This window comes from Acomys minous (genome assembly GCF_964271855.1).
Source record: "Acomys minous genome assembly, chromosome: 11".
In the NCBI taxonomy this organism is placed as follows: Eukaryota; Metazoa; Chordata; class Mammalia; order Rodentia; family Muridae; genus Acomys; species Acomys minous.
In genome coordinates this window covers 110,820,873-110,848,256 of record NC_140492.1, presented here as the reverse complement: position 1 = coordinate 110,848,256, position 27,384 = coordinate 110,820,873, and the positions used below count along the sequence as shown (strand labels likewise).

Here is a 27,384-nt window from a genome sequence, read left to right as displayed (position 1 = left end):
ACTTTCCTAGGAAATATAGGTTCAAGCAGGGAGGTGGGGGAGGGGTGTGGATGCATGTGGTAATTCAATCACACTGCCTACACCTCTACCCTCCCCTACACCCCACCCCTGGCCCCATGCAAAAACCATTTGTTTGATTAAACAAAAATAAAATAAAAAGCTACTTATGGACAATTTCAAAGAGACAACGGCTTTGTTTCAAGGCTGTGATAGCTGACAGAACATCTCCTTGCTAGCTCCCCAGCCTCCTCTGTGGACTACAGGGATGGATGGATAGACAGACAGACAGACAGAGATAGAGAGATATCCATATCCAGAAGGCTGCTACTCTTACTAAAGAGATCCTAACACCAGTTTTTTACCTGCTGCCTCTCATGCCTGCAGCTCACAACATTAACATTTAAGGTTCTAAAGATACAAGCTCCAAAGGAAAAGGTGAAAAACAAGAATAAAACAAAACAAAAACCCACTTTTGCCACGCAGCTTGAGGGAAATTGCCCTGGCCATCCACTGCCGTGAGGCACTCCATGCTACAGCAATGCCAAAACTGGCTGCGGGCCTCTTTCCCCCTTCCGGCCACCTGCTCTTCCTTACCCTTAGAATCAGCCTCCTAGCTCCTCCATGGGCAACTCATTTTCATCTCAATGTAATTACTTCTCGTTGTTTCAAATACTCCTTCCTTAGATAAGCCATCCAAGCCTCACTGATGGCTGCTCCTCTTTTAATTCTCCCACAGCCTCCGCGGAGCACTGTGCACATTGGCACGGAGAACCTCCCTTTCTCACACCAGCGCTTTCAGCTTCTGGCGCTGTATTAAGCACTTAATGTGCACTTAGTAAATTAATGAAAACTGATACAGACTCAAGTACTTTCCAAAACTTAATGCTAGATTTGTATAACACAGAGACAATCTCAAGTTAACACATGTCAAAATAAATACATGTACAACCAGGGCAAGCCCAGTATGGTGCACATACCCCAGATCCCAGCGGGGAGATAGCAGCGGGGTGACCAGGAGTAAAGGTCAGCTTCAGCTACAAGGCAAGTGTGAGGCCAGCCTGGCCTGTAGGAAACTCAAAGAAAAGTCAGGAAGGAAGGAGGGCGGAGAAAGACAGGGAAGAGGAGAAAGAGATCAATGAGAGAAAGAGGGGCCACGGAAGAGACAGCTTAGTTCATCACACTGCTCAGCGCTTGCCCCGCATGTGTGAGGCACTGAGTTCAATCTCCAGCACCTGCGTTTAAAACAAAACAAGACAGGCAAGCTCGGGTCCCTGCACTGGGAAAGCAACAACAGGAGGCTGCTTGAGGCTCACCAGACCCAGGTCCCCATGAGAGGACCGTCTCCAAACACAAGGCTCCTGAGGAGCAACTGAGGTTGACCTTTGGCCCCCACATGTGCGTGCAGACAGACAGACAGACAGACACACACACACACACACACACACACAGACACACACACACCACACAGCACAATGTTCATGATAGAAAGAAAGAAGAAAGGAGAGGAAGAGAGGATACTACACAACTGTTTCTTTGCTGATTAATTAGAAAGAGAAATTCAAATTGCGGAATGCATATACATGGGGTGGGGCAGGTCCCAGGCTCTTGTGCTTGAGAGGGAGAAAGCTCAGGAGCTCAGAGTCACCCTTGGCTCCACAGTCAGTTCAGGGCCAACCTGGACTACATGGAATCCTGCTTCAAAAAACAAAGGAAGACATTATATACAAATGAGAAGGTACAACTACAGCTGTTAAAAAAAAAAAAAAAAACAACCCTACGAGTCTTAGCTCAATTTGTTTTTAAGATGCAGAACAACCATTCCAAAGACGTAAGCAGTAAAAATAGTAAGGGTATAACTAATTCTCTTTTTCATGAATAAGGTGAAACTTAAAACTTATCACTGTATACAGTAACAGGTTTTCCACTTACTCAATTACACCTTATCAAAATTAAACAGATCAGTTTCTACCTTGCCTGGAATTACTGTTGTATGTATGTGGGGTTTACACACAGCTGGTAAAACACTGGATCTCAAAGGCATTTCATGAACTCTCATGGGAAAGGTTTTAAAGTCTGTAAATACAAAACTAGGTGATGTTACTTCTACTAATTATTGTGTTGAGGGTACTAGAGTTACAGGGAATTATTTTACTCAATATATACAGTAAGTGCAAAGCACTTCTCTAAGTAATTTACATGCTGACTCATTTAAATTTCACACACAAAAAAAGATATGAGTAGATTATTATATATTATACAGCTGAGGAGAGACAGGTATTCAAAGAGAACATCCCCAGTGTCACATATTAGTAAACTAAAGAGAAAGAATTTGAATTGAGAAAGTTTATGTCCAAAGTCCACTGCAAGAATGCACTGTTTCTAATGTGCTAAAGGAAAACCTACAGCCTTTAAAGAGCAAGTCATTCCCAATTCTAGACTCCAGCTAAGGAAAAGACTAGGGCAAAACAAAACTCTGCCTCAGCCATCTAGACTTTAAAAACCTCAAGGTGAAAAGAAAAAAGCAGGAGGAAAAAAAAAAAAGGAAGTTGGGAGGAATGAAAAACAATGGGAACGCGGCTGGGTTGGCAGAATGCTCAGGCATGCAGGAAGCCCCGGCCCCTCATGAAGCCAGGCATGGTGCTGCATCCATCATGCCTGCACTCGGGAGACACAGGCAGTAGGCTTGGAAGTTCAAAGCCAGCCTAGGTTACACGAGATGCTCTCTCTTTTTTTCTCTTTAACTGAAAAAAAGAAGAAAGAACAAGAACATATCCATCCCCCCCTCCCCCCTCAAACAGGGTTCCTCTGTGTAGCCTTGGCTATACTGGTCTTGTTTTTTTGTGACCAGGCTGGCCTTCAACTCAGAGCAATCCCCTGTCTTTGCCTCCAGAGTACTGGGGTTAAAGGCGTGCACCACCAAGCCTGGCCAAGAACTTTTTTTTAAAGGTGAGAAAGTCCGAAAGCTTCTTGCAGCCACCATACATAACCTCCAGAGGGTAAATGCTGCTTTTGAAAAGAAAATAAAGCAAAATGGCACCTAAGCCATCAGCACCTAATCTGCTTACTGTGCAGACAAACTGCTTTCAATCCCACATGCTAGTGAGATGGCTTGAGCTGTAAAAGTGCTTGTCATGCAAGTCTGACAACCTGAGCTCAATTCCCAGAACCTACACAGAATTGGAAGAAAAAAAAAGATTACTCAAAGTTGTTTTCTGAAAACCATGCACACACAAAAATAATTTTTAAAAACCCAAATCCCTTTTCCACAAAAATTAAAACTGCACAGTATGCTTACTAATCCGCCTGGATCTTGGTGCTTGCTCACCTATGTTGGCAGCATCTCCACCTCTTGGTAAATATTAACAACCGTCACATTTAAACAGCAAAATCTTCATTTTTAAAATCAGAGTAATTCCCCAAACATCTCTGCCACTTTTGTAGAGCTCAGCCAAAAATGACTAAACAAGAATGGAATTAGTAAGACCCATCCTGTGCCTCTGAGTTCCCAAAAGGACGTAATTCAAAGAAAATATAAATGAAAAATTCACAGTTCATAAAACATGTATGTGGAAAGTTCTCTAGACATTTCCACGCCCGAGTTTAAAGGTGAAAGTCGACTCAACTGCATGGAACCAAGTCAGGGCACCTGAGAGTAGCAGTCCCCTGCAGCCTCCAGCCCTGCCCCACACTACCCAGCCAACGGAAGAAAAAGCGACAAGATCTTACTCTGACACGAGAACACGCAGTCTGACAAACTCGTGTGCGTTTTCTGAGATTCTCACTCCTTCTATTACTAGAAACAATGAGAAAAGTTAAAGACACAAACCCAGCAAACTTTCAGCAGAAGCAAAAGAAATGACCTTAATTGAATGGAGTGCCTAAAGTCAGATGCTAGCAAATGTAGGAGATATGCCAATGAATGAATCAATTTAGGAAGAAAAGGAAGAAGGTATAAAAAAGCTGAGACTATTTACGCACGTGTGAGGGATCACGCCTTAGGGAGTATAATATTAACTAACGCATTAAAGGGATGTCAGTATTATGGGGATGACATCAGTATTTAGGTAACAAGTGACAGGGATTTCATAACTGCTGGCTGTTGGGGGCCAATGTTTTGCCATCAAATTTTATTCTACACCTACTGACTGTGTTTTGGCATGATGCTTTATTTGGAGCATAATAAGGAAACCTGAATTCTCCTCCCAATAAGGCCAACATGAGGTACCATCCTGGGGGAGAGAGATGGCTCAGTGGTTTAGAGCACTTGCTCTTTCAGAAGACCCAGGCTAGGTTCCCAACACCCACACAGTGGCTCACAATCAACTGTTCCAGAGAATATGACTCCACCTTATGCAATCTGCAGGCATTGCACATACATGCACATAAACCGAAACAGGCGCACACGCTCTTTTTTTCTCTGTGTGTCTGTGTGACTGTCTGTCTGTCTGTCACTCTCTCTCTCTCTCTCTCTCTCTCTCTCTCTCTCTCTCTCTCTCACGCACGCACACACTAAATAGATAAACCTTTAAAAAAGACAAAGCTAACAATAATGGAAAAGTTCCTGATGCATTGCTATCAAAGACAGCTGTAACTGGTGACCGGTACATAAAGAAAAGCCTTCTCCGTTCTGGTTTGGACACAAATGGGTATATCTGTAGGATCCTGGCCAAAACAACAAACAAAAAGCCCAGCACATTCAGATGATATAGTCAGGAGACAAAAAAATAAGGGGGCCATTTTGAAAGCACAGGAAGGATTTGGAGAGCACAGTTTAGGGATGGTGGGCATATCCTCAGGGAGCAACATCCGGAAGCCATTATCATTTCTATGTGCAAGGGCTATGCAGAACAGGAAGGTATTATAAAATGAACACCACTCAGCAGAACACAGACATACAAACAGCAGGCTTGCTTCGCCAGTTCCACTTAAATCTCCTAGATACCACAGGACTGCCTACAGATTAACCACCAGCGCAGATGCTTGAGTCCCTACTCCCCTAGATCAAGGTGGTAAATGGGTAGGAAAAAATTGTAAAAGCAATGCTCAGCAACTTCTGACACTTCCGTATCTCTAAGGCTAAGCAGATAAGTCACTTCTCCCTAATGGTGTAGATCTAGGACAAGGGCCTTCTCAGTGGTCAAAAAGCACTCACTGCAGGGCCGGAGAGATGGCTCAGAGGTTAAGAGCACTGGCTACTCTTCCCAAGGTCCTGAGTTCAATTCCCAGCAACCACATGGGTGGTACACAAACATCTATAATGTAATCTGGTGCCCTCTTCTGGCCTGCAGGTGTGCAGACAGAACACTGTATACATAATAATAAATAAATACATCTACTCTTAGCATGTTGTAACATCTTGTTTGTTTCTCCTTCGTTAGATTTGGGGCTTCTTTAGGGAAGGAACTGTCCTACTTAGCTTTGTCTCCCCAGCACTCACAGAGGTACAAAAGTCATTCCTCAGTGCACTGAGTCTGTGGGGACTCTGAGTCTATTAACTGCTGGCTAAAATATAGAATGACCTTTAGTAATTCAACAGTAAGTTATATTCAGGACATAGTATATTGGACTAAAATAGCCAGCTCTCTATTGTTTATATATATTTATATATATAGTTATATATATAAATAGAACATATAAAACAAGATATATATATATATATATTTCTTTATATAGGGGTTTTTTGGTATGGTATGGATTCACCAACTACTCTAGAATCACTGATCAAAAGAACAAGAGCAAGGCTACGTGTGGTCTTCAACCCCAGCAGTTAGGGAGTCAGAGGCAGGTAGATCTCTTGAGTTCAAGGTCAGCCTGGTCCACAGTGGGCTCCTGGCCAGCCAGAGCTACACAGTGAAATTCTATCTATAAATAAATAAGCAAGCAGGCAAATTCAGACAGAAATCAATGATAGGCTTGTCAGTCAAAGACTCAAAGGAGCCAGAAGATAGCATGACTTCATTTCATTTTACTCATCTCTCAGATTCCTTTTTCAAGGGATTTACCAAATCCACTGAAGGAGCTGGTAATTTAGGTATGCATACAGAAGAACTGATACACATAAATACATATACACATAACGTTTAATGATGACTTCAAGAGACACTACCGTGGGTAAAAATCATAAAGCACTTATGTAACAAAATCACGTAACATCATCGCTTTAGAATGGGTATACAGAGCGACGCTGGGGTAGTCATTACCAGAATATGGAACATATTCACATTATAATTATGAATCACTTTCACATAGCCTATACTTATGAAATGCTTATTCATCTTTCTGCCAGTGTAGTCAACTCTTACCTGTAGATGCTCCACAGAGAAAGGGAAAAAGCAAAAAGTTCAAGCCAGGCTGAAAGCTCTCTGGAGGCAAACACAATTTTAGGCTGCCAATCTCTGCCTGTCAACCCTTAGACCCTCTTAAGTGTACTATAAAAACCTGTCTTCCAAAAGTCAGTCTTAAAATATTCTGTATCATTGTTCCCCCTTAGTGCTAATTGTGAGAGCTGATGCTGTTGTTACATCTAATTACATTTTCTACCTAATTAAATTCATATCTAATAAAAAATAAGTCAGTTACTTTCTACCTAGGAAAAGAGAAATCTGGGCTATGTAGACAATACACAGAAGTGCTTTAAAAGAAACTTCAGCCGCAGCACAAGAAAAAGCAATAAAAACAGATTAAAATAACATCCAAACAGATGGGGCTGGAGAGTTGGCTCAGTGGTTAAGAATATTGACTGCCCTTCCAAAAGACCTGGGTTCAATTCCCAGCAACCACATGGCAGCTCACAACTGTCTGCAACTCCAAGATGTGATACCCTCACACAGACATACATGCAGGCAAAACACTATTGCACATAAAAAAATAAATTACAAAAAAATACTAAATTTGGCTAGGTGTGGTGGCAGACGCCTTTAATTCCAGCACTTGGGAGGCAAAGACAGGAGGATCACTGTGAGTTCGAGGCTAGCCTGGTCTACAAAGCAAGTCTAGAAAGGGTACAAAGGCTACAAGGAGAAACCCTGTCTTGAAAACCAAACAAAAGACAAAAAACAAACAAACAAGACACCAAATTGATGAAGTATCTTTTTTTAAAAGCAAACTTAATGTGGAATCCCTCAAAAGAGATTTTCTTCAAATCCTAAAGACACTGTAGCTGGGTACCGTGGCTCTTACTACCTAATAGTGGAGAGGTTGACTCAGAAGGACTGGCAGAAGTTCAAATCCAGCCTGGGCTACCCAGAGAGTTCTAGGTCAGCCTAGGCTGCAGGTCCCATGTTTAAAAAGAAAAAATCCAAGAGGTATGGGGAAGACACTAAATATTGTCAATGCCTTAAAATCATATTCCTAAAACTTTGGGGTCAGTTTCATTACTGTAAGATTACTCCAAGCTCAACAGGATGTATCAGTTGAAAATACAGGCCACCAGAAAATAAAATTGCACAGCATATATGCTTTCCCATCAGACATGATCTTTGTCAAGTTTATTTGTTCAATATAGAGATTCACTCTGTAGTCTAGGCTGACCCCAACTCACTATGTAGCCCGGATTAGTCTCCACCTCATGACAATCTTTCTCCTTCAACCGTCCAAGTGATAAGGTTACAAGCATAAGGCAGGAAGGACACCAGGCTCACATAGGAATTTTCCTCCTACGGGGTCGCCTCTCCCAGCTTTGGTGTGAAGGTTTGTACCTAGTCTTACTGTATCTTATTATGCGTGTTCAGTGGATATACTGGGAGGCCTGCAATGAGAAGCAGATCTGGGGAGAAGGGAGGGGGGGTTGGGGGTGCGGGGATCAGGAGGAATGGGAGAAGGGGAATCTGCAGGCGGGATGTACCCAAACCAAAATTAATTAATAATTCTAAAAAGTATAACTCTACCATATGGCTTCACATTAGTAACATTAGCTTTAGGCAGTATGTGTTGCTTCCACAGCAGTGTTCAGTCCACAGGAAAACATAGTTTAGCCAGGCACGATAGAGCGTGCCAATACTCCCAACACTCTGGAGGCTGAGGAAGAGGAAAGAGGACACAAGTTCCAAACCTTCAGGCTACACAGCAAGACCCTACCCCTAAAGAAGGAGAGGAGGAAGGGAAAGGAAAGGAAGAAAAGAGACAAAGGGAAAATATTTTATAAGCCAGTAATTTAAAAAACAGTATGTCCTTTCTACAAAGACTGTTTTTATTTAGTGACCCGTGCTCTCCCTAGGTAGCCCAGGCCGGACCTGAACTAAACATTTTCCTGACTCCACCTCACAACTGCCTGGGTCACAGGTCACCACATGCCCCCTAAGGACTGTTCTAGGACTGAATCCCCACTTTTAGACTTACGGTAACTCCTACAACTCACAGTGAAACTACAAGGGCTGGGTTGGGTGGGGGAGAGGGGGCTCCTGGTAAAAAGAATTCTTAAAGAAAATGCACACACACAAAAAAAAAAGGTACTGAAATTTAACAATTTGACAAGATTATAAGCACCTAAGTGGTCAGGTTGGAAGCAGAAGAGAGGAAGTCAAGAACTGCTGTGAAATTTCCTATCTCTGAGAAGCCATTATGCAGATTTGTATCTAGGATGCAAAAGCCACTAGTCACCTTGAGAACTCGCCAGAACTAAGTCAATTACTTAAACCAGAGTGGCCCCCCCAAACTTCCAAGGGCTTACAATTGGGTACAATTGCCTGACCCAAAGGGTTTACAAGTGACTGACACAATACAGAAAAAAGGTGAAAGCCTATCCCTTGTCCAAATGACCTCAGGTTTTTTTGGTTGGATGGGTGGGTAGGGCTTTTGGGGGTGAGGGGGCTGTTTTTGTTTTTCCTGGAGAGAGAAAAAAAAAAAGCATCTGGCGATAAGACACCTCCAGAACTAAATTCTTCCAATCAGGAAAATAACATTAACTTTGGTGTAGCTAAAGAAGTCTCTAGAACCCCTTGCCAGGCTGTCACAGGAGACAGAAAGGCATTCTAAGGCAAAGACTGCGCCAGAAGGAAACAGCAGGACTCTTACTGGGCAAAAAAAAAAAAAAAAAAAAAAAAAAAAGTAAGCTTCCTCAGACCTCGCCAGGCAGAAACCTGGCATCTTTAATCCCTCCTGCAACCTGACAATTTACAACCTGGCGACGCCTTCTAATTAGGAACGTTCTGAACCTTTTATAGACGAAAACTTTAAAGCGCTTCTCATAAGTACGATAAGCCAGGCACTGAAGCCCGCCTGCTCGGGAGAAGCCCGGGTGCATCAAACCTCCAGCTTCGCTGCAGAACCTTCCTGGATGAGCCAAGGGACCAGGGTCCTCTCTGCACCGTGCAGAGGGAGGAGCCCACCCTGCCTGATAGAGTGGGGCCGGGAAAGAGAGGGTAACAGTACAGGCGAGAACAGCAGCCAAGCAGGGCTAGACTCAGTGCACCCGCAGACAGGCATGGCGGGGGGGAGCCTACGCAGGAGCCAGAGTGCTGGATGCAGAAGCGGGGGGTACCCTCCCCCAGGCTGCGCAAGCGGCTCCCCACAACCCCGCAGCCCTAAGCGCGCGAGCCAGGCACACCCACCCGACACCGATGCGCGGCTCCGCGGGCAGTCGTCCACCCTCCCTCAAGCCCACCCCCACCCCACCTCCCACTCCCGGAAGACCCCCGGGCCCCGCGGCGCCTACGTACCCAGCAACACGCACAGCACATCGAGGGCCACGTACGGCAGCCGCGTCTTGTCGAACATGGTCACCGGCTGGGAGATGTGACTATCTGATGCTGGCGCGGGTTGGAACAGACAGCGGAGGTCCAGACACCTAATTCCCAGGAGCCCCGCCCTCGGGATGGCGGCAGCCTCCTCTGAGGACTATGCCTCCTCCGCTGAGGGCAGCGAGCGCGCCGACGAGTTGGGCCCGGCCGTGCTGTCACGGAGGGATATGGAACGCCTGGACCACCCCTCACCGCCCTGCCGCCGCTCTGCCGCCGAGGGCGCCTGCTCTCGCTCTCCCTGCGCTGGCTCTCCGCGGCCGCACGCCCTCGGCTGCTCCTTGCCCTCCCCAACAGGCGGGGCGTGCGGACTTGAGCTTTAAGGTTGAGGACCCGGTAGAGGGGGGGGCGGCAGGGGGGGAAAAGGGGGAGAAGAGGGGGTAGGAACACGGGCTCCGGCTCCTCCCGCCCCAGCGCGCCGCGGGAGCCAGGGCGCGGTCGCGCGGGCAGGAGGAGCGCGCGCGCGCGCCCTCGCGAGGCGGCAGTGGGCGGAGTCGGGGGAAACCCCAGGCCTGCAGGACAGCCAATCAGCGACGCCGGCCCCGCCCTCCGACTTTCGGGGCGAGCCCTCACTTCTTTCAGCCCCTGCTACTAGGAGACGTTTCCATTAAAGGAGAGCTGGACCCTGGTGTACCCACCAGGATGGTGCAACCATCCTTCTCCTCCCATGGGAAAGGGACCGCGACGGGCTCTCCCTCACCAAGCTGTTTAAGTTACTCACCTCTAGGCCCCCTTCCGTGAGAGGCCTGCAATCTTGGCCTCCCTGTTGGTCCTAGATTTTAGCAAGAAGGCAATGCCATCAGATCATTCTTGATATCTTAATACTTAATATCTGGACAAATTTACCCTCCCACCTTTGATGTATATGATGGATGTAAATCCGCGGTCTGTCCCTAGCAAGAATACCTCCGCCAATGGATGTCTTCGCAGAAATTCTCTCCACTGTCTCGCTTCACTCCCTCCCTTTCTTACCCAGCGAGGGATCCCCAGCTCAGCTGCCCCAGCTGCAAGTCAGGACTCCTACTGAGAAGGGACTTCATTTGGAAGGAGACAAGTCCAGAGGTAGAGCTCTGCTTTGCTCAGGAGCACAGCCGTAGCCATGCTCACACACACACACACACACTGAAGTGTTAATTATGTCTTAATAAGTATCAATTTTTCAATAGTGGCCATCCCCTTCGCATTCCCAACAGGCCCTTAGGAGACATTTAGTAATCTCAGCTTCCTACTTTGTAAAAAGAGGATGTTGAGGATCCCTGCTGCCTGCTCTAATTAAGGGGAAGTGGTGAGGCTCAGAATAGATAGGTGAAAATTGCTTTCCGATAGGATAGCTGGGCATGGTGTCGCACACCTTTAGTCCCAGCACTTGGGAGGCAGACAGAGGCAGGAGCAGTTGGAGGCCAGCCTGGTCTACAAATCGAGTACAGGACAGCCAAGGCTACTTACTAAGAGATACCTTGTCTCCAGAGAAAAAAAAAAGTTAAGCCACCACTGCCAATGTTAAGCAAGCTTCAAAAGCTTTTTTTTTTTTTTCCGGAGACTCACATAGGCCAGGCCTCACATTCTGCTGTGTAACAGCCAATGGCCTTAAACTCTTCATTCTCCTGTCTCTTACCTCCCAAGGCATTACAGACACGAGCCGCCAGGCCAGGGGGTTACCCTCTTAGGTGAAGATGTAAGATACAAATCACAAAACACGCCTTCTGCTTTCTCAGGTGCTTCCTGCAAGGCACACCAAAAGACCAGTGGGAAGATGTTCATCTTGGGGAGTCAGAAGTATTTCCAAGTGCAGCTATAAACCACAAAAAATATATGTATTTGGGGGGAAAGTATATTCTTCTTTTAAAGATATGTAATTGTTTGTTTGTTTGTTTGTTTGTTTTAATTTCAGTTTACTTAGATAATTTCTAAAAGCTTTCAACAATTCACGCCCAAAAAAGACGTGGCGTTTTTTATTCTGTTGTTTCCCTTAACTACCAGAGTTATGGGACCCAGATGGCAAAGTCATATAGAGGTGACCTTCATCCACATTGAATTAAGGTGTATCTCTGTATATTTGATTGTTAATTGATGAACCGGCAGTGAGGTAAATGTTAACAGATTCTGGTATTGTTATTACTGTCAAAGAATCTCCTGCCTCAATGTTATGTAAAAATCGTTCTCCCTCATCACTGATTGGTCAGTACAGGGCTGAACAGCCTACAGCAGGCAGGGAAGCTAAGGCCGGACTTGCGGTCCCAGTGGGAAAGTCTCAGGTAGAGCAAAAAAGAAGACAGGTTACAGGGCGTGAGGAGGAGGCCATGAGAGAGTCTCGGCGAGGACAAAGATGGAGCAGGAACAGCCCGGGGTGAGGCTAGCTGGCCGGTAACGAGCGCATGGCTGCGAGGTTTGGCTGCATAGCAAGTTATAGTTCCATTGATGGGAATCTCCTTTCAGACGAGTACTGCCTTAGTTTGGTGTCTGTTGCTTATAAAGAGCATGAACAAAAGCAACTTACGGTTGTCGTCCTTCATGAGGAGACATCCGGGCAGGAACTAAAGGCAGGAACCTGGAGGTAGGAGCTGAGGCCGTGGAGGAACACTGCTCACTGCTCTCCTGTAGCGCTTTAAAAAATAACTGCTTTATTCGGGGTGTTTAGGCCTCAAGTCCCAAGCCTATGTAGGTTAATGGGGAGCGTAAAGGGGACCCCTTTACTTTTCTCAGCTGTTTAGGGTCAAAAGGTCTTTGGGTCTCAATCTCCGCTGTCAGCAGTCTTCTCCAAGCCACTGCGCCCTCAAGCGTTCCTCTCCGTCTGACTCTGCTCGCTTCAAACTGCTGCACGCCCGCCACCTGTCAACATCACACGCCACGCCACGCTCTCGCTGAGCTCTCATTTATAGCCTCAGAGCCCTAGACCACACCCCAGCACGAGGCAGTTCACAGCTGCCAAACATGCGCCCTCTCATGAGGCAGTTATCAGCTGTGGACAAGCTGGAGCGGCCCCCATATCCCACACCTGAGATTAAAACAAAAGCGTCTTTACGTTTAAAGCCAAACTTCCACAACATTCCTTAGCTTGCTCAGCTTTCTGGATTAGGGGTGGGACCACCCACAGTGAGCGGGACCCTCCCATGTCAATCATTAGTCAGAAAAATGCCCTACAGATTCTATAGGTCGGTCTGATGGAGGCAGTTTCTCCCTTGGGATTCTCACTTGAGAGATTACATCTGCCAAATTGATCAAAAACAAAACAAAACAAAACAAAACACCTGGAACTCGCTCTGTAGTCCAGGCTGGTCTCGAACTCACAGAGATCCACCTGTCTCTGCCTCCCAAATGCTGAGATTAAAGGTATGCACCACCACCACCCAGCCTACCACAGTCAGCTGTAAGACATTTTTATCAGTCAAGAAAGAAACTTGAGAGCTATTGATAAGCAATCATTTCAAGTTTCTCTCCTCCCATCCCTAGGTCCTAGGCGATAACTTACCTACCTTCCGTAGCTATATAATTGCCAACTCTGGTCTTGTCCCTACCTCATCTGCCTGTAATTATCTAATCTTTGGTCAACGTCTTCCTTCTCTTTCTCCCAATCACTCACAGCTCTGATAACCACCATTCTAGACAGTCTCCTCCGAGATCATCTTTAGATTCCATGCATGAGTGAGATGATACATCAGTTTTCTTTCTGTGTCTGACTTATTTGAATAAGTCTTATCCAGGTTCGCCCATCACAAATTATAGAATGCCATTCTTTTTATGACTAGACTCTCTGTCTCTCTCAACATAGACAGGCAGGCAGACAGACAGACAGATGGATGGGTGGATAGATGGATGGATGGATGGTGGATAGATGGATGGGTGGGTGGATAGATAGATAGATAGATAGATAGATAGATAGATAGATAGATATCTCATGGCTTGGCCAATGTAGATAGCACTGCCATAAACATGGGCGTGCAGATTTCTCTTCAGCATACACATTTCACAGCCTTGGGATATACACCCAGTTGTGGGATTTCTGGATTTATGTAGTAATTTTATTTCTAATGTTCTAAAGAAACTTCATGATGGTTGTGCTCACTTACACCCCACATATAGTATAAAGGAAGTCTTGTATCCCCGTATCCCCACTGGTGTGAGGTGAGTTTCCTTCCCCCATGGCTGGGTGATTACTGCAACATTTATTGATCCAACAGTGTATTCCGATCTCAGGACACAGTTGCAAAAGAGCCAAAATGAGCAAGAGAGGACCCTTCCCTCACGTAGCCTGCCACCCACTTAGGAACCAGGCACGTAGCTAAAAAAATGCAGCACTGTACAGAACTGTGCTGCTGTACAGCAGGCTCACAGACCAGAGAAGGAGCCCCGGAAAGATGCCACAGGGAGGTGACTCCTGTGCTGTTATTTCCTGGCCCTCTGCCACACCAACAGTGTGCTTGGGTGAGAAAGAGTGCTCTGTTGAGATGTGAACAGGCCCTCCCCAACTCAGGAGTCCTAGATAACAGCTTTAAGCAGGAGATTAGTAGCACACATCTTTAATGGAAGCAATAGGGAGGCAGAGGCAGGAGGATGTCTGTGAGTTCAAGGCCAGCCTGGTCTACATAGTGAGTTGTAGTTCAGTACATAGCGAGACCCTATCTTTAAAAAAAAAAAAAAAAAAACCTTATAAATCAAAGCCCAATAAAATGTATTAACTCCTTTCCTGCTGTGTGTATCCTGAATTGGGAAAAGAATGCTTGTGAAACACTTGGTTTGGGAGCAGGGGTCACACCCGCCTTGGGGAGTTGTACAACCACAGTTAGATTCTGAAGCAATGCTGAAACAAAGTAGATCAATGACTTTGAAGTGGCAGTGAAAATTAAGAAATTCATCAGTGACAGCACCAATAACCCTTGGGAGACAAGTTACCCGCATCCCTAGACTACACCTGAATCCTCCAAGCATCCTTAAAAGCTGAATAATGTTTGTCCTTGCCCTGCGGTTTTCCTCCCCACAACTCAGACATCAAATGCAGGCTGAGTATCACCAGCTTGGGAAGAATATTCCTGAAGACTTCCCCCGAAAAGAAACCAATTCCGTTATTACTAAACTTCAAAGCGGAGCCTGCATTAGTTACCTCAGTCATTGCTCTGACAATACCCCTGACAGGAGGCAGGGAAGCCATGGTGGTGAAGAGGCAGCCGGGCACGTGGTGTTTCTGTGACAGAACAGAAAGCAATGAAAGCTGGCTCTCCACCGGCTTGCTTTCCTCTCTATCCTGTGCAGGCCCCAGCCCGTGAAACTATTCCACTCACGTTCGGGATGCGTCTTTCCTTCTCAGTGCAAGCCCAGAGTGGATCTCCCAGCTTATTCTAGCACAGCCAAGTTGGCAGTGAAATTATCCATCACAGAGGGTGCAGAATATGCCCTGTGTTTCCACTCTCTTTAAATACCTTTGATCACAATTGGGCTCCGTTCCTTGATTAAGAGCGCTATGGGGAGCCGGGCGGTGATGGCGCACGCCTTTAATCCCAGCACTCAGGAGGCAGAGGCAGGCGGATCGCTGTGAGTTCGAGGACAGCCTGGTCTACAAAGTTAGTCCAGGACAGGCAAGGCAACACAGAGAAACCTTGTCTCGAAAAACTAAAAAAAAAAAAGAGCGCTATGGGGGTGTTCCTGGTAAGTCTCCCTCCATTGCAACAGAGTTGCCCGTGTCTTTATTTCACAAAGTGTCTGTAAGGTAACAGCCAGTTCCCTTGCATGCTTGTGCTTCTGTGCACCTATGTCCTTTTCCCCAAAATAGACCGAAGCCAATAGGGTTTTCAGTAGATTTCAATAGCATTGTAAAGCTAGAAAAGTTAAAAATATAAATGATTGTTTCCACAGTGTATGTTCCCATAAAAGAAAATCACACAATATGGTAAATTATAATCATCTTTATACTTATTGTCAAAGCTGTTTGGTTCTTATTAAAGTTTTTATTATACAGTATCTTACATAAACATGATGAAACATAATAAACAGTCATGAGTTTGCACCTCAGCACAAGAGCTAAGTCTTTTGTGTGTGTATAACCACGTGTTATTGAATAACCAAACTGGCTTCAAATTCTTGCCTCAGCCTCCCCTGTGCTAGATCACAGGTACATAGCACCATGCCCAGCTAACACTTAAATTTTTACAATATCATTGAATCTTCCTATATAGCCTATTTCTTGTTCTCTGGTTCAAAAGCACTCCAAGTTTTCTGCTTATCGTTTTCTTGATTTATTTTTCTATGTGACTTAGTTGTATGTGGGGCGGGTAGAGGAGGGAGGAAATGGGGGGGGGGATGGAGGGAAGGATGTGGGTGTGTTGTAGCTTTCCTGGCTTTTAGCCTTCAAAATTTTTATGTTGCCAGGTGTGGTGGTGCACATCTGTAATCCAAGCACTGTGGGAGGCAGAGGCAGGTGGATCTCTGTGAGTTCGAGGCCAGCCTGGTCTACAAAGTGAGTCCAGGACAACCAAGCCTACACAGAGAAACCATGTCTCGAGAAAACAAAATAAAACAAAATCCATTGACTGCCTGTTCGAATCTTCTACCATTTTCCATTTTATTTATTCTATTCTATTCTGTTTATTTTATTTGTACAAACTTGTATATGTTTGTATATATAGAATGTATACATATATGTATATATGTTCTCAATAATCATCTTTTTTTTCCCCCAGACAAGGTTTCTCTGTGTAGCCTTGGCTGTCCTGGACTCACTTTGTAGACCAGGCTGGCCTCGAACTCACAGGGATCCCCCTGCCTCTGCCTCCCGAGTGCTGGGATTAAAGGCATGCGCCACCACGCCCGGCCACAGGCAGGTTTCTTTAAGGGTTTTCACTCTCCCAGCTTCCTCCCATTCTTTCCTACCTTCGACAACGTCTAGAGTTATAGCACGTCTGTGTTAACCCCAAGGAAAAGACCAGAGTTGTCATGTCACTGAGCCACCGAAACAACAAGCAATGAGCTAGCTCTAAATTTGTTATGTAAGGGAAAGGGAAGGGGAGGGAGTCACTTTTATTTTTTATTTATTTATTTTTTTTTGGGAGTCACTTTTAAACCTGGAAACTTCACAATAGATACAATTATTATTCTCAACCGATTACCAGCTCCATTCTATTTTAGAGAAACTGCATCTAATGTTGTTCTTAACAACACCTTTCACTTGTGCTAACTAAATTGGATTTCTGTTCCACAAAACCTGGGAGTGGGGACTACAAGCTCTGCAGTGAACAGTGCACTGACCTTAGCTCACTCGTTGTTGTTGTTGTTGTTGTTGTTGTTGTTGTTGTTGTTGTTGTCATCGTCTTGCTTTTGCCGGGGATCTACCTAGCACCTCATGATGCAGGGTAGACAAGAGCTCTCCTGAGTCCTCAGCCTTCATCAGCTCAAAGCTTCTGACGTCTTTATGGTCCATCAGTGTGCAGAACTCAGATAAAATCCCTGGCGGGGGGGGGGGGGGGGGGAAATAAAAATTTAAAACATCCATGCCGGGCATGGTAGCGCATGCCTTTAATCCCAGCACTCGGGAGGCAGAGGCAGGGGGATCACTGTGAGTTCGAGGCCAGCCTGGTCTACAAAGCGAGTCTAGGACAGCCAAGGCTACACAGAGAGACCCTGTCTCAAAAAAATTTTTTTAAAACATCCCTAGGGAGGTGGGGGGAATAAAAATTTAAAACACAAATAGGAAGTGGATGCTTGGGATCCGATGATGGATGGATATTCTTCCGTTAAGCCTTGCCTTAGACTCAGGCTTGAAGAGCCTGGATTTCTTAGTATTGTTTTTCAGAAAACGGCGTTTAATTTTTTTTGTTTTGTTTTATTTTATTCGGTGCTAGGTATTGAACCCAGGGCTTACCATAGACAACGCTCTTCTCAGACTTATTGAGATGTGATTACATAACTAGCAGAGGTCTAATGTGTACAGCCACACGTACATATTTCAAACAAAACAAAAGAAGCCAAAACGTCTTACCCATTTTGTCTGCTTCCTTACCACCCACTCAACCCAGTACCCCACCAAGGTTCCCTAATCTACCTTAGAATGGGGTTAGTTTGACAGGACTTTTTCCAAGTAAATCCACACCTGGTCCTGGTGATCACCACTTCCTTTCTCTACACTGCTCACCAACTATTTAACAATCACTTAAAAATATGACCAGAGATATGTAAGTTAATGAGGTATAAAATAGCTTATACAATGATCTTAAAGACACTACAAATGTAGCGCAATGGTAGAGCATATACTTAGCATCCTTGAAGCACTGGATTCAATCCTCCCAGCCTGAGGTCAGAGGGGAGAAGAAAAAAACTTAGAGTTAATCTCAATCCAACCTCAGAATCTACCCTTGTCACCTACTTCAGAGAAGAGAACAAAATTTACCCCTCTCTCATCTTCTAATTCTTTTTTTTTTCCTCTGAACTCTCAAGTGTGGTGTTCTCCTATTGTATAATCCCTTTCCTGGTACCCAAGCTTTATTGGAATGACTAATGTCCCATCTCCCAAGAAGAGAGCAGGCAGGCCTTCCTCGGCTCCCAGAAGAGACACATAACTTTTTAATTGAATGAATGAGAAAAGGAAAAGTGAAATAAGAGTTTAGGAGAAAGTCAAGCTGTGCCCCTACCCTTGTTATGACTCTAATTCACCCCATATATACCAAGCTGGTGGCGTACTCAGTTATCCTGGGACCTGAGGCTCATGCCAGGGGCTTCTGCAACTGCACACTTAAGGCCATGTTTATGCAGGTTACTGCAAAATGGCTCCATAGCTCTCACCAAGTTCTCAGAAGGGTCTCTGACACTGAGATGAGTTCTAGAGGCTTCTTGTCAAAATGTACCCTGGACTGGACTAGCAGTATGGAAATTAGTGGAGGCTTCTTCTTCTTCTTCTTCTTCTTCTTCTTCTTCTTCTTCTTCTTCTTCTTCTCCTCCTCCTCCTCCTCCTCCTCCTCCTCCTCCTCCTCCTCCTCCTCCTCCTCCTCCTTCTAATGTGGAACACTTCACAAATTTGCATGTCATCCTTGTGCAGGGGCCATGCTGATCTTCTCTGTATTGTTCCAATGTTAGTATATGTGCTGCCAAGGCGAGCACTAGTGGAGGGTTCTTAAAAATGCAGGTTGCCAAACACCCCACCACCACCACGACCACCACCAAACCTGCAGGGTCAAACCTGTATTTTCAGCAGGATTTTGGGTCCTCTGCACACGTATACTCGATACACAGGCATCCAGAAATCCCCCAAATTTCCACGATGAAAAGCATCGCCTTAGAAATGCTATTAAGGAAAAAAAAAATCTTGAGCAAGTTGAAATTTATCTTGGAAAATTTCTCAAAGCCTATTGAGAAATAACACCAATAAGGATGCTTGCAATAGGCAGTCCAGAAAACTGGGAAATCTCTAGAATTCCTAGGCATTGCGCAATCATGTAACATTTATGAGCTGAAAACAGAAACAGGGCAAAAAGAATGATGTGATTGTTCTCAAATCTCTCTCTCTCTCTCCCTCTCTCTCTCTCTCTCTCTCTCTCTCTCTCTCTCTCTATCTATCTCTATCTCTCTGACTCTCTCTCTCTCTGTCTCTGTCTCTATCTCTCTGTCTGTGTCTCTGTCTTCCTGTCTCTGTCTCTCTGTCTCTCTCTGTCTCTTTCTTTCTGTCTTTCTCTCTCCCCCTTTCTGTGCCTGTCTCTGTCTCTCTGTGTGTCTCTCTTTCTTCCTCTCTCTTCTTCTCTCTCTTCCCTGCTCCTGCTTCTCCCTCCCGGCTTCCCTCTGTCCAGCATTTTGTCCACCTTGGAAGAGCTGGCTGCCCATGACTGGGGAAGACTCAGCTGCTGGGTCCAGCCCTGACTGGGGCTTAGCTATTCTTACTCTTCAAATCCATTCAGTTCACGAAGCACGAGCAACTCCGTGCAGCTTTGCTCTGGTGAGCCCAGTGCAGCAGGCTCCTCCACAGCAACGCTCCGGCCACTGCTCTAACAGGTGTTTAAGAGCGCGCATCATCTGACATGTTTCTTGGTAATTCTGATCCGCTGAATCTGGTCATTTGAAAAACCAATTAGAGTTATTCTGATATTTAGGGGGGAAAACACTACCTTCCCCTCAAGACAATCCACCCTGTAAGAGCTGAGTAGGAGACAGTGGTGGGGTGGAAATGTAAATAAGCCTAACGACTAGGGAAATCAGGATGGCGTTTCCTTATAAACACTCAAAATAGAAGCAGCATATGACCCAGTTGTGCCACTCCTGTGTGTGTATGCCAGGAGTCAAAGTCCACAGGCGTCAGGGATAGCTACATACCCGTGTTTACTGTAGCTCTGCTTACAATAGCCAAGTTGTAGGATCAGCCTTGGGGCGAGGAAGGTGTGACATAAATATACAATCAAGTTTTATTCCGTCTTAAAGAGTGAAATTATGTCATTTGCAAAAAAAGAAAAAAGAAAAAAAAAAGAATAGAACTCAAGAGATATCAGATATCATCGTGTTAAGGAAAGTAAACCAAGTTCCATAGGATAAAGGTCAAGCTTAGGACCTAGTTCGGTACCGGAGTATTTGTCCGACATATAAACCTAGCAGGTTCTATCCCCCGCTTAACATAAACAAATATCGTATATTTTTCTCTCACATGCAGGATCTTCATTCATTCAGTCGTGTTTTTGAAACAGCCTCACTATGTATCTCTGGCTAGCTGGGAATTGACCAGGGCCAGGCTGACTGTGCACTTAGAACAATCCTCCTGTCTGTGCCTCAAATGCTGATGCTATAGATATAAGCTGCATCTCAGCACAAATTCTAAAGTGAAGACACAATTAGATTATTGTTACTTCCCAGGCCGGGGAGGTGGGGAGATGCAGAAGGGGCAGTATTATTTGGGAAGATGGGCCAATTCGATCAGAGTGTATTGCATGTATGTGTGGAAATATCACAACGAGACCTATTGTTTTGTACAAGTAATATATACTAATAACATTTCACTTTTTTTTTTTTAAGGAGATGGTTGTCTGTGGGCTATAATGCAATTCCGGGCAATGCTAATCAGGAGAAGTTGATCTGGAACTTCTTAGGCCAGGACAGTGAGGAGCCTCTGCCGCTGTGAGGCGCCTGCTGAAGACTTTTGGCTGCAGCAGCCCAGACAGCAGTTGAGGTGGCGTCTGGGGGACCCTCCTACGAAGAGGTGTCTTTCCCGCTCACAGAGAAAACTAAGCCTGTCGCATCCCCAGGCTTCCGTCGGCCTTGAAGTCTTACTGTCCAGAGGAGGCCTTTTCCCGCTTGGAATCTTCTGTTGCATTGAAACATCAAATTCCTTTTAGGGTAGCTAGGGCGCTTTCTGCCATCCAAGTAACAGACATAGCAAGGGTCACCCAGAGTCACACGGGCTTTATAGCTGGGAGGACTGGTGGTGAAGGCCCGTGGTGAAGACCCAGTGGGTCTATGGGAAGGAAATCATTAAAGCCAGGGATGCCTACAGCAATAAAGGAAGCCATGTTTACCTCGGCCCGGTAGATGTGACTCTGTTCCACCGTACATCAGAGCGAGGGGTGGAGTAGGCACTAGCTTCATTTGGAGCCTGGAGGTAAAGTGTCTGTGTGTGTGGTGTGGTGACACCCGGAGCCCGTTAGACAAACACCAGCCGACCTCCCCAGCCCAAGCTGTTGGTGGGGGGTCCCTCCACATGCCTTTGGATGCCACAGCAGGACTCGCTTTTGTTTGTGACCCTTTTGGGGAAAAGCCTCAGTACAGCAGCTGGATTGTGTTAAAGGGGCACGGAAAATACTCTGCCTCGCAGAAGAATAGAATACTCCCCATGGCTACCGTGCTTTCACAAAGGCGGTCTCACTGCCTTCTGCTGCCCGCATAGAAAAGAAACACGCCTACGCTTGAAAGGGAAAGGAGTTTGGCAGCCACAGATGACTAAGTCACTTGACTGGTTACTCGCCACGGCAGGTGGAAAGTTTCTATCTGCTCACGGAATTTGAAAGAAACAGAAAGAGAAGCTGAGTGAGAAAGAGGCAAGGAGAAGGCGCTTCGACTCAGGTTCAAGCCCCAAGTACTTCCTTCTTTCTTTTATCCTTTTGTGCACCTTTACAACAGAGAGAGCCCTTTGTACTGGCCAGCAAGCCTGAGTGTGTCTATACTAGGTGAAGGTCTAATAGTGGGGCCTCCAAATGCCTACTTAGAAAAAGTGCGTGTGTGTGAGAGAGAAAGAGAGAGAGAGAGAGGGAGAGGGAGAGGGAGAGGGAGAGAGAGAGAGAGAGAGAGAGAGAGAGAGAGAGAGAGAGAGAGAGAAAGAGAGAGAGGGAACACTTGTGGAGATCAGAGGACAACTTTCAGGAGTCAGTTTTCTCCTTCCACTGACTGTGTGGGGCCTAGGTACTGAACTCAAGTAGCCTGTCAGGGTTACAAGTGCTTTGCCCTCAAGAGCTTTCTTGCCAGCCCCTAACCACCTACTTTTTAAAAACATGGTAACATTTGTTACCTATGAAGGAACGTTTACCACGTGTAAATTATAAAGCGCAGCAAACATTGAGGGATTCAACATACAGCCAAAATCTAAGACACCTTCAGCACCGATGGAGTTACTGAGTCTCCCAGGCCACCTGGAGTGCTGCTATTCTGAATTTTGTCTTTAATGCCTTTCATTAGAAAGAGAAAACACTGTGCTTTCACCACAGAGTTATCCCAAGCCAACATTTTATATGATTTTGTGGAATTCAAGTTAACCAGGGTGCTGTCAGCCTTAGCCAGAGTGCAACCATTATGCTTTCTGCTTGTGTAAGATTCCAGATGGCCTGAGCTCAGCTACCTTAACAATAGCATCGTAGGCTTAATAACAAGAACAAACAGGGGGCTGGAGAGATGGCTCAGTGGTTAAGAGCACTAACTGCTCTTCCAGAGGTCCTGTTTTCAATTCCTAGCACCCACATGGTGGCTCACAAGTATCTATATAATAAGATCTTGTGCCCTCTTCTAGCCTGCAGGCATACATGCAGGCAGAACATTTTATACATAATAAATAAATAAATAAATTTTAAAAAACAAACAGAACAAGTTAACATTGTTAACTGAGTAAGAGCCCTCTACCTGCCTGCTCAGAATTTACTGCCTCTACCTTACCCTGCTCAGAATTTACTGGCCTCCAAGAAAAGGCCACATCCAGTCCGTATATCTTACCTCAAACATCTACCAGAATATATATATACATATATATATATATATATATATACCACACACATATATACACATATGAGCCCAAAACTGGAGGCAGGGCCTTTGGAGACTTAGGATAGTTTTGGCTGTTCATCACTCCCCTTCAGGATGCTCCTAGAGAGAACCACTCAAGGGAAGGCTTCAGGGCTCCAGACTCCTGCTGAGGTTCTGGGTTTTAGTTGCTCCAGGTTCCAGCAGAGGAAATCCTGCTGACTACACCAGGAGACTTGTTCCTCAGAACTGATATCCTTTTGGTTTTGTTATTGTATTCTTTAATCTCCTTTTCCTATCATTTGGGTTAGTCAGCTTATAAGTGACGTATGCTTGGTTAACAAGTTCATAATAAAATACATTTGTTAAGAAAATTGAGTCTACACTGGTACATTTGTTTTGTGTTTCTGTTTGCTTGTAACCGTCTCAGTTCTAGAAATGGGCCAAGTCTCAAGCATGGCAGCTTGAGTCTAGTGCCGCCTACCTCCCACTTGAATACTCGGCTGCTACTGAGTCCTTGATAGAAAGGTGTGTCCCAAGCAGGAAAGGCCCTCTGGAAACCCCTGAGGCTATTGGATCCTTGCTGGTTTGAAACACCTGAGCCCTCAGCCAGCAGCCGCACGCCCCGCTCCCCACCAGCTTGCGTTCTCTGGCTTGAGTGTGCAGTGTTAGGAGAGGGGTGCAAACAGGATTGCTAAGGTCTGCCTACTCCCTCCCTGTCTTTTAAAATGTTCCACCACTTGCGCTGAACAAGCACCGAGTTGACACTGGAACCACTGCAGGGTTCTGGGGTGGCTGCTGTTTGGCCTCGGTGAAGGCTTTCTCCAGCTTGCAGTCTGGTCGCAAGCCTGGCCCTCCAAGTGTAGTTTGTCTGCCTATCTTAAAATGTATTAATGTATGTGGCCACTATATGTTTGATTTTTAAATGTATAAATTTATTATGTTCTACACACCTTGCTTATAAATTACTGGTTATTGAAGATGTTTAAAAAATTCTTTAACATCTGTAACAAACAGGTCTCTAAAGATACATTTAAATTAAGGTTTTTATGTAGTTAGTGTGCTGTATTTAAACTTAGACTTATAAAAGATAAGATTTAAAACAATGTTTCTTTAATAAGGTACCAAAACTACATCTCCAGGCTATATAGCTTAAGATTATTCTGTAAACTCTTATCTAAAGATTTATAATTTGCTTATTGGATGTTATGTTTTAAATTTAAGTTCAAATGCTTATTTAAAATGTGTGTGTGTGTGTGTGTGTGTGTGTGTGTGTGTGTAACACAGATGTTTTTAAATAAAAACCATATGGACCATATGGTCTTGTTGCCTGCCAGGTGACTTCACCATCTTGAGATAGTCACATAGTATACGGCAACAATTTTAGAGCCACTTGGTCCTAATGAACTCTCAGCTTGTTATAAAGGTTAATTCAGGTTAACAGACTGCTGTATTGCAGACTTTAAAAATGGGTGATTCTAAAAGATACTTTTAAGTTAAAAAATATTCATTTAAAAACTATTCAACTGAATTGTTTATACTGTTAAATTTTGGGTTTTTGTCTTCTAAATTTACGGTTATTATGTTCTACCTTTATTCTCAAAAAGATAAAAATCACTGCCTTAGAAATATGTTTGGCTTCATTTTCTGAATATGGCTATGTTTTTAATGGCCCGCCACAGTCCCTAATACCACGTGGCTGGCTGCCATGTTGATTCAGTGATAAAATGGGTGAGAGTCACCTTGCCATAGCCTCTCCGCTGCATCTTGGCCAAGGGCAGTCACATGGCTGGCAGCCAGTTTGGTTGTGAGAGTCTCAAGCCTCTCTTAAAGGCTGCCAACCACACTCAGTTACCTTGCTCAGCACCAACAGCAACGTCTGTCCTTCAAGCTACCTTTTGCTATTCAGTCTTAATGATAAAATGTGACAGAATCAGCAAGATCTAGGATTAAAAGTTTTATACTTTGATATTAGTTCAGAAATATACTTAAGGTTGTACTAGTAACTGGTGCAATTTATGCACAGCAATATCAGTGAAGCAGTTGCCTGATAGTTAATGAAACAATTCCAAGAAAATGATGCCTCATTCCCTAGGTGAGATAGATAATTTTTAGTTGTTCAAATCTTTGTATAGTTATACAAAATTAGGGTTGTATTTTAATTACAGCATTCTATGTATCAGCTCTTTTAAGGTATTGTGCCTATGTCATTCTCAAAGTACTGTGTACAGCCCCATTCCTTTTAAAAAGCTACTATGACAAACTTTTTAAGATAATTAAAGCTTATGATTTTGTTCAGCACTAGTTCAATTAATCGCAGGTATTTTCTAAAATAATAAGCCAATATATAGCTAAAAACAAACAATTCGGATATACTAAAATTAGACGGATATGGTCCTCTAGCACTTATCTGCAGATTATAGATTATAACATTCTGTTTCATGTTTATACGATATAGGTTAAAACAGACAGCTAAAGACAGACAAGGACTGAACACAGATATGCTGGTCCTCAAGCTTATCAGAGATCTGCTGACTATGACATTGAGTATGCTTAAACTAATTATGACAGAAAATCCTACATCCTAACAGTAACTCCCAAGGTCTCTGAGAAGATTTGGCCGGGCAGAAGACCCCAATTCTGGATTGTGGTATTCTAACCACTGGGAAAAACTGCCCCAACGCTTCGCCTGCTGGGTGACTGTACTGTGGTCAAACTGGACACCCAGAGAGTCCTTGTCTCACGTTGCTAAATATGAAGTGAGGTCAATCTCTTCCGTTTTCTCCTTCCACAAAAACAGCCTCTCGTCTTCTGTGCCTCTGTGCCTGATGGCCAGACTGTCTCTGCCCATGGTGCCATGTTACCACAGGAGACAACTGTGACAACTGTCTAGGTACCAGGATATGGCTAGCCATCTCTGTCATTTTGATTGGTACATAGTGTCATCTAGGTTACAATTTATCGCCGTGTCATGGTGATCCCCAACCATAAAATTATCCCATTGCTACTTCATAACTCTAATTTTGCTACTGTTATGAATCATAATGTTTCATGCAGGATATCTGATACTCCACCCCCAAAGAGGTCATGACACACAGGCCGAGAACCACGGACCTATGGAATGGCCCAAGGAAGCTGATTTTAAACTTCTGGTCTCCGGCATAGTGTTGGGATATATTTCTGTTTTACGACACCGAGACTGGAGCTGGAGAGAACACTCAGAAAGTGCACCGCTCTATAAACAGGAACTGAGTTTGGCTCCCAGTGTCCACGTTGGGTGGCCTACCTGTAACTCCAGCTAAAGAGGATCCGACATCCTCTTCTGGCTCCTCTGCAGGAGCAAATTCTCTCGTGTGCACACACTCAAGCCCATGTACATCGCTGAAATGAGTCCTTTGAAAAGGATTCTGAGACTGTGGATCTTCCCCTACATCAGCTCCAGGAAACTGATACAGAGATGTAGGTGTTTTCAGACTTGCCAGGGTAATTCCCAGCTAACTATTTGATTGACAAGCATGCAATGAAGATGTGTCTGAGTGAGCTGGGTGGTGGCAGTGCACGCCTTTAATCCCAGCACTCGGGAGGCAGAGGCAGGTGGATCTCTGTTAGTTCGAGGTCAACCTGGTCTACAAAGTGAGTCCAGGACAGCCAAGGCTACACAGAAAGACCCTGTCTCGAAAAACCAAAAAAAAAAAAAAAAAAAAAAAAAACTTGTTTGAGATTATAATATCATCACATCATTTCCTGCTTCCCTTTCCTTTCTCTAAACCCTCTCTCTGCTCTCTCTCAGATTCTTGGCCTCTCTTTTTTGGATAATTGTTGTGATTTGGTGGTGATGGTGATGGTGGTGGTGGTGGTGGCGTGTGCGTGTGCGTGTGCATGTGTTACTCATATGTATGTTCTCAGGGCTGACCACATGGTGTTGGACCATCAGTTGCTGTGCTCTTCCCAGGGGAAGACGATTTCTCCTGTTCTCAGCATTTCCTAGTTACCTACTGCTCTTTGCTACATCTGAGGCCTCATGGCTTCCCCCATTCCCTTCAGCATGTTTATTCCGTCACCCATGCTCAGCTCCTGTTTAGGCAGCCATGTCGATGAGACCTTATGGGTGTAGCTTCAGCATTCCCAGGAGACACAGTCTCAGCAAACTCCCTGTTCCTCTGGCTCTTATAACTCTCTCCACTCCCTCTTCTGCAGTGTTCCCTGAGCCTTAGGTATGGGAGCTATGTTGTAGATATATTGGCTGGAACTGGACTGTGCAACTCTGGGGTGTGTGTGTGTGTGTGTGTGTGTGTATGTGTGTGTGTGTGTGTGTGTGTGTGTGTGTGTGTGTGTGTGTGTGTGTGTGTGTTAAGACAGGGTCTCTCTGTGTAGCCTTGGCTGTCCTGGACTCACTTTGTAGACCAGGCTGGCCTCGAACTCACAGAGATCAACCTTCCTCTGCCTCCCAGAGTGCTGGGGTTACAGG

At 44.9% G+C, this 27,384-nt stretch overlaps 1 protein-coding gene across 2 annotated transcripts in view; it reads right to left on the bottom strand.

The window, feature by feature from the left end:
* PLPP1 (phospholipid phosphatase 1) overlaps nucleotides 1-10,173 on the bottom strand; it is a 63,286-nt gene extending 53,113 nt beyond the window's left edge. Inside the window, exon 1 of one of the 2 annotated variants that reach the window (XM_084801036.1) lies at nucleotides 9,657-10,173. In XM_084801036.1, the coding sequence (XP_084657162.1) occupies nucleotides 9,657-9,714 (58 nt within the window). In that variant the 5' untranslated portion in view covers nucleotides 9,715-10,173. The remainder of the gene's footprint in view (nucleotides 1-9,656) is intronic. The other variant, XM_084801037.1, reaches the window with a different exon arrangement.
* Between the last annotated feature and the right edge of the window lie 17,211 nt (nucleotides 10,174-27,384).